The following is a 6,810-nucleotide window of genomic DNA, read 5'->3' as shown; positions in this document are numbered from 1 at the left end:
CGGGGAGGGAGCGGCGGCCGACCAGGCCCTGGGGGGGCTCGGCTCGGGCTGTGCCGTCCCGGTGCCCGCGGGGAGGGAGCGGCGGCCGACCAGGCCCTGGGGGGGCTCGGCTCGGGCTGTGCCGTCCCGGTGCCCGCGGGGAGGGAGCGGCGGCCGGCCAGGCCCGGGGGGGGCTCGGCTCGGGCTGTGCCTCCCCGGTGGCCGCGGGGAGGGAGCGGCGGCCGGCCAGGCCCGGGGGGGGCTCGGCTCGGGCTGTGCCGCCCCGGTGCCCGCGGGGAGGGAGCGGCGGCCGGCCAGGCCCGGGGGGGGCTCGGCTCGGGCTGTGCCGCCCCGGTGCCCGCGGGGAGGGAGCGGCGGCCGGCCAGGCCCGGGGGGGGCTCGGCTCGGGCTGTGCCTCCCCGGTGCCCGCGGGGAGGGAGCGGCGGCCGGCCAGGCCCGGGGGGGGCTCGGCTCGGGCTGTGCCGTCCCGGTGCCCGCGGGGAGGGAGCGGCGGCCGGCCAGGCCTGGGGGGGGGCTCGGCTCGGGCTGTGCCTCCCCGGTGGCCGCGGGGAGGGAGCGGCGGCCGGCCAGGCCCGGGGGGGGCTCGGCTCGGGCTGTGCCGTCCCGGTGCCCGCGGGGAGGGAGCGGCGGCCGGCCAGGCCCGGGGGGGGCTCGGCTCGGGCTGTGCCGTCCCGGTGCCCGCGGGGAGGGAGCGGCGGCCGGCCAGGCCCGGGGGGGGCTCGGCTCGGGCTGTGCCGTCCCGGTGCCCGCGGGGAGGGAGCGGCGGCCGGCCAGGCCTGGGGGGCTCGGCTCGGGCTGTGCCTCCCCGGTGGCCGCGGGGAGGGAGCGGCGGCCGGCCAGGCCCGGGGGGGGCTCGGCTCGGGCTGTGCCGTCCCGGTGCCCGCGGGGAGGGAGCGGCGGCCGGCCAGGCCCGGGGGGGGGCTCGGCTCGGGCTGTGCCGCCCCGGTGGCCGCGGGGAGGGAGCGGCGGCCGGCCAGGCCCGGGGGGGGCTCGGCTCGGGCTGTGCCGCCCCGGTGCCCGCGGGGAGGGAGCGGCGGCCGGCCAGGCCCGGGGGGGGCTCGGCTCGGGCTGTGCCGCCCCGGTGGCCGCGGGGAGGGAGCGGCGGCTCCTGGGCGACACGGCGAGCGGGGGCCGGGCCGAGGGTCGGAGGAGGCGGCCGGCGGGACGGGGCAAGGGGCGCGGGCCCCGCGGCGGCTGCAGGGCAGGATCCCTTTTTGTTCGTGAAAAAAAGAGGCGGAATCGGTATGGGGGGGTCGTTAAAAACAACCAAGTAAAACGGCAGAAGTGACACCCCCATAGGTGTCAGTAATAAATTTTTGTGTTGAGGGCAATACGAACATAATGAGCTACAGAAAAAAACCAAAGCAATGCTTAAAACTTTATTGATTTACCACTTGATTAAAGCATGGAACAGTATAATACATAGTATTTTCATGTAGAAAACTTTACATAGTTTTTTCATTATATAATTTTGGGTTTTTTTTTCAAAAATGTATACATCCATTGGGCAAGGAATGATCTTTAAATTATTGGTATTAAATGCACTTAATAGGGAGATTTTCAAAAAGCTTAGGTATTTTAAATACATGAAAACATAGATTTTACACAAAGAACATTAAAGGTGCTGAACAAACTGAATTTACATACTAAAGGGAGCAGCACTTTTGACAAAAAAAGCTTAGTTCTACTTCAGACTAAAGGTTATTTTAATTTTCTCATTAACAGTAAGACTGAGCTAAAAGCTCAGTTCAAGCTGTTCGCTTGTATTAGTGGAGGCTGTTTTAGATTGTTCTGTTTACAATTTGGAAAGATACAAGACATGGATAACAGACCACTGTAAAACCAGAATTTCTATTGTCTTACAGTACAAGAAAATCAACATAAAAGGGAGTTTTTACGGTTTTCCTCATTATCATCCTCCCCCTGCCTGTGTATTTCCTAGAGGGTTCAAAAATAACGAGTATCATGCAGTCTCCATATTTATACCATTATAGGTAAACCAGTTTATACTTTAATCTGCTTTATAACACTACTTAAAGTCTAAGAGGTTATTTTTTATCACTCCATGTATTGCACAGATGTCTCGATCTCTACCAGGACGTGCTGGCACAGACCCTTTTTCTCATTTGTAGTTTCACTAAAGCCAATAAAACAGCCACAGGCAGGTAAAGTCTGTGTCAGCAGAGTCAGGGCGAGATCGGAACCAGCAGTGACCACTGCAGGCGTTTCGGCTCAGCATTTTTAGCTTCATTAAGATGTCTGTGGGTTATTGATCTTTCTCACTGTATAAGGGAAACCAAACCCGCTGACGTGAACAACCATTTCAGGTATTACACTTAACATACCGTTCTTATTGCTTTAACGTGTACAATAAATTCCAGAAAATTGACATGATTAAGGCTGTTACAATCCAACTGCATTCCAGTCTCCCTTCTCCTTCACACGCTACAGAGTCTAGGATGTTTCAATGTCACATACTTAACTTCAGCAGTTTATAAATGGTATAAATACAATAAAAGCTTTACTTAAGTAAAAGAACAGACTCGGGACTAAGGCGGAAGGAAAGAATTGATTAAAGGCCCATTTTCTATATGCAGAGATAGTACAAGTGTACATTACAGTAAAGAAAGCCACAATGCAACTGTAAATAAGAACGGAAAATTAAGAGACTTGCTTCAAAACATGAGTTGTAAGGCTTTCTAAACTGTAAAATACAGAAAAAGCATGCAATTCTAAAAAGTTGGTGTTTTGATAGGAGATAAGGGTATGCATTCAATTAGGCAGACATTTAAAATCTGAAAAAGTTTCAATATTTTAATAAGGACTATCTAGGACCAGAAGAAAAGGAAGAGCCTATTCTTAGATTTAAATAGAGTTAAAATAAATACTTAATTTTTACTGTAATTGATGAAGTGACATTACCAGGGAATGAGCAACTACACTAAATGCAACACAAAAAAATATTTCAAATGCAGCAAGTTAAATATCAGCATTGCTTACTTTTCAGTCTTCTCCTATTATAAAACATAGCCATATATTCCCTTCTACTAAATATTAGTGTATAGATTTAATCTAATGGCCATTTAAAAGTTAAAGAGCCACAACCACCGTTTATTTTTCTTTGGTTAAAAATAAGAAGTAAAAATTAAAGTGTGAAAGACTTATCACTACTACTGACTGCAAAACCATTCCTAAGCGATGCTTGCAAAGAAGCCGATTCACTGAAGAGCACCATATGAACCCTTTGGAAATAGCTCACAAAAAAAGAAAAAAGGAAAAATTCCAACAGCTCTAAGAATGGACTATCTCAAGACAACCTCAACTACAGAGCCAGCCTACCAGGAAACTCAACTTAAAAAGCAAAACAACAGGTTAAACACTTAATCCCACTCAAGTAGGTGGTTGTGGGTTTGTTTGGTTTTTTTAAAATCCTCTTATATTCTAGATTTGGCTACTATGGATAGCACAGCAGTTAATATAACACCTTTGTCTGCATTATTTTAGGAAGTGGAACCTTCTTCTCCCATCCTGCCATACTCCTCCAGTTTAGAGCTGTCTTAAAACTTCAAATTCAAATTAGTTCAAAAGGACCTCAGCCCTGGAGTACTTCAGCTGCAAACTGGTTGTCACAGAAAACGGAAGCATTTCGAAGAGAAAGAAAAATCTCTCGGGCAAGCACAGCTGTAGCGTAAGTCACATCAAAGCACAGAAGTGTATTGGTAACTCTTGTAGGACATGAATGAACCTAAGTTTAATTTTGCTAAAACGGTTTCATGGGAATTCAGTTTTCTTTCAGATCACAACAAGAACTAATAGTTGAGAACAACAGTAATTTGCACAAAGAGACAAATCAGAAGTTGCAGATCTGCAGTAAAGAGAGAACCTGATACGTATTAAGGACAGGGCTTTTTGCTAAACAGACACGATTACTAAATACATTATAGCCAAGGGTTTAAAACAAAACAAAAGAGGTGGTTTTATTTGTTCTGGGCCTTGTTTTTAATATTACTACATATGCTCTGTCCATGATCTGGCAGAGTACGGAAGTAAATGGAAAAGTTTAAAAGTCTTTTTTTTTAATGCCTCTAACTCGAGACTAACAAGCTAAGTAGAGCAGATGCTATTGTGTGCTCCTGATGTAAAACCTTCCATAAAAACAAAAAGTCTCAGAAGATGAAGCACTCATTAAAAAAAATTTTAAATACTACTTGCTAAACAGGAGGAAAACTCTTTCCCTACATACCCTACAGGCTGTCCACTTCAAAAACTAACACGCTGCCTTGTCTAGTCATGTACACACACAGAAAAACCCAGAATGATCTTAGGTAGTCATCAGCCACTGCAGTATAGTTTATTATGAACATGTGCTAACATCACAAGGCTATACAACTATATTCAATGTTTCCAAGGGGCATAATTTCTATTGAGGAATCCAGCTGATGTATCAGAGTTAGCTGGGATGCAGGACTGAACAACTGATAAAAGGTCAGAAGAGACAGACTTGATCGTAAGGATGACTAGCATTGAAACAAAGAGACTTTACATCCACTGTATTAACTCTGCAAGCAATGATTTAAATAAAACTGCTGATAGTTTTGTAGGATGGACAGAACAGGATACTTTTTTCCCTCCTCCCCAAATGCCATTGTGGCAAGAGTAACTTGCTGCTGTGTTGATATACCAGGGTCCCATTTTTTTCCCCGTCCACTTTAATCCGTCTCTGGAACGTAGCTTTATGTACAAGCTGAAGTAACAAACCCTGTTCAGGGCTACCACGAAGGTAAGTTCATCCCAGTTGTCCGTATCTGCTCCTCTGTTATGCAGATTTTGAACACAACACCTATACGCAGGAAGAACTTCCGTAGCACAGCTCGAAGCTCAGGAATCAGGTCAAATTGCATGATTTCACACAAGTACGGATAATATGTTGAAGCATGTGCCCTGAACTATCAAAGAAGATATGAAAAAGGAACATTATTCTCTATTACTATACGAAAGTGCAGAGTTTCTCCACGTTCAGTACACCAACTTGTTAAAACACAAGGTCTCACCCGATCAAAGGCCACCCCGGGTGGCCAAAGTGCCACCAAGCCCAGCGTCTCTTTTCTACAGCAGCATTAGCAGATGCCTACAGGAAACCACACACAGAGCATGCATTTGGCATTACTTCCCTAACACAGAGTCAGGCTAGTCTGCAGCTCACGAACTTCTCAGGCTAGAGATGGTATCAGGGACTACTTGTAGAAACATCCCCCTCTGATGTGAATTTGTCCAGTTGCTTCTCCAGCCTCCTTAAAATATCATCCACAAGGCATAAAAGAGCCTTCCACAGCCGAACGAGTGTGTGAATGAGTATCTTCATTATGCATCTGTTTGGGTTTTTTTTTTTCCTCCCTCCAGTGACTTGCTATCTCCAGAACTCTTTCTTCCAGTACAAGAATTATCAGTCCTTTCCCACTCTTCAAGCTAATAATGACTTTATGCACCTCTCATTCCTATTTTCTAGATAAAAGATAACTGAGTACAAGTCTAACTTACATGCAGTCCCATGATTGGGAGCCATTCTACATCCCTTATTCCCATTACACTCTCTCAAGCCTTCTACAGCTCCATTACACCCCTTTCAATATGGGGATCAGAACTGCAAACAGTATTCAAGATGCAAGTCTGTCATGAACTTACACAAGAAATGTTTTGTCATCTATTCCTTTCCTAATAATGCTCAGTATTAGTTACAGGGAAAGTTTATGGAACACTTTCACCACAGAATTTTTATAATAAAAAGATATTGGGACTGTGTACTAAGGAATGGCCAAGTCACTATTTTACCTACAAAGAGTTAAGGCTATTCTCGCAGCACACCACAGCCACAGGGACATCAGCAAGTTGCTGCTACAAGGAGAAGCCAAGCCACCACTACTACCAATTTCTTAAAATATTGGTAAATTGCAATAAAACATCCCAAACTACACAAGAGTTAAGTGAAATCACACACTTTGCAATACAGGAAAAAAAAACCCCACTTTAAAACCAGACGAAGCTCAACAGCACTGGAAAGGTTAAGGAAAAAAAATCCCAAACCACCAGAATTCCAGTTTTACAGTAGTGAAATTTACCTCTAGCATTCTTGTGCAGGTGTAATACAGCACAAGCCCATCCTTTACTGCACACTCATTGTGCTTTTGAGAGCTCTGCAGTAACTCTGTCAGTATTTCTATAGAACTGTGAATTTCATGGATGCAGTCTGATTTTTAACAATGTGGAATCCTTGCAAAAAATGGAGATCTAATGATTTCTGTATTTCAAGAAGAGCTTGTGTCACTTGAGTCACACACGCTATGTGAATAAGCAAGCCACCTTGAAATATGGATGGTAATAAAGAATGAATTTAACAGAATCAGAAATTAAAAGATACCGAATGCAAACAGACATGACTTCTATCCTATTCTTACCTTTTCATCACTGATTTTTAGTGTTTTTGTTAAAAGCAATAGCAGGAGATTGGTCCAGGCTTCTCTGTGGCTTTCTGAGTTCACGGTAATAAAATACGCCAGGGCTTCACTGCATACACTAAAGAGACACCACAGTTCAGACAAACCATAAAGAAAACCCACAAGAAGTTTCCATAACATGCACTGTTTGTCCTCTTGTACTGTATTTTGTTTTCAAGTAAGATGCATTTCCATGGGGAATTTTTCAATCACACGCAATAACTGTACACAAATTGGTCTCAATTTTTCCGTTACTGTAGTTGTTACAAATAACTGAATGGAAATAGTTTTCATATTGTCAACAAAGGACCATGGAGTC

General features: G+C 46.1%; 1 protein-coding gene across 2 annotated transcripts in view; it reads right to left on the bottom strand.

The window, feature by feature from the left end:
- Nucleotides 1-1,365: 1,365 nt before the first annotated feature.
- ARFGEF2 (ADP ribosylation factor guanine nucleotide exchange factor 2) overlaps nucleotides 1,366-6,810 on the bottom strand; it is a 52,942-nt gene continuing 47,497 nt past the window's right edge. For both annotated transcript variants that reach the window (XM_064465161.1, XM_064465160.1), the window contains 2 exons: nucleotides 6,453-6,570; nucleotides 1,366-4,946 (listed from right to left, as the gene is read on the bottom strand). In XM_064465161.1, the coding sequence (XP_064321231.1) occupies nucleotides 4,770-4,946; nucleotides 6,453-6,570 (295 nt within the window). In that variant the 3' untranslated portion in view covers nucleotides 1,366-4,769. The remainder of the gene's footprint in view (nucleotides 4,947-6,452; nucleotides 6,571-6,810) is intronic.

Source organism: Phalacrocorax carbo, chromosome 14 (genome assembly GCF_963921805.1).
Source record: "Phalacrocorax carbo chromosome 14, bPhaCar2.1, whole genome shotgun sequence".
Taxonomy (NCBI): domain Eukaryota; kingdom Metazoa; phylum Chordata; class Aves; order Suliformes; family Phalacrocoracidae; genus Phalacrocorax; species Phalacrocorax carbo.
This window is presented reverse-complemented; position numbering and strand designations above follow the sequence as displayed.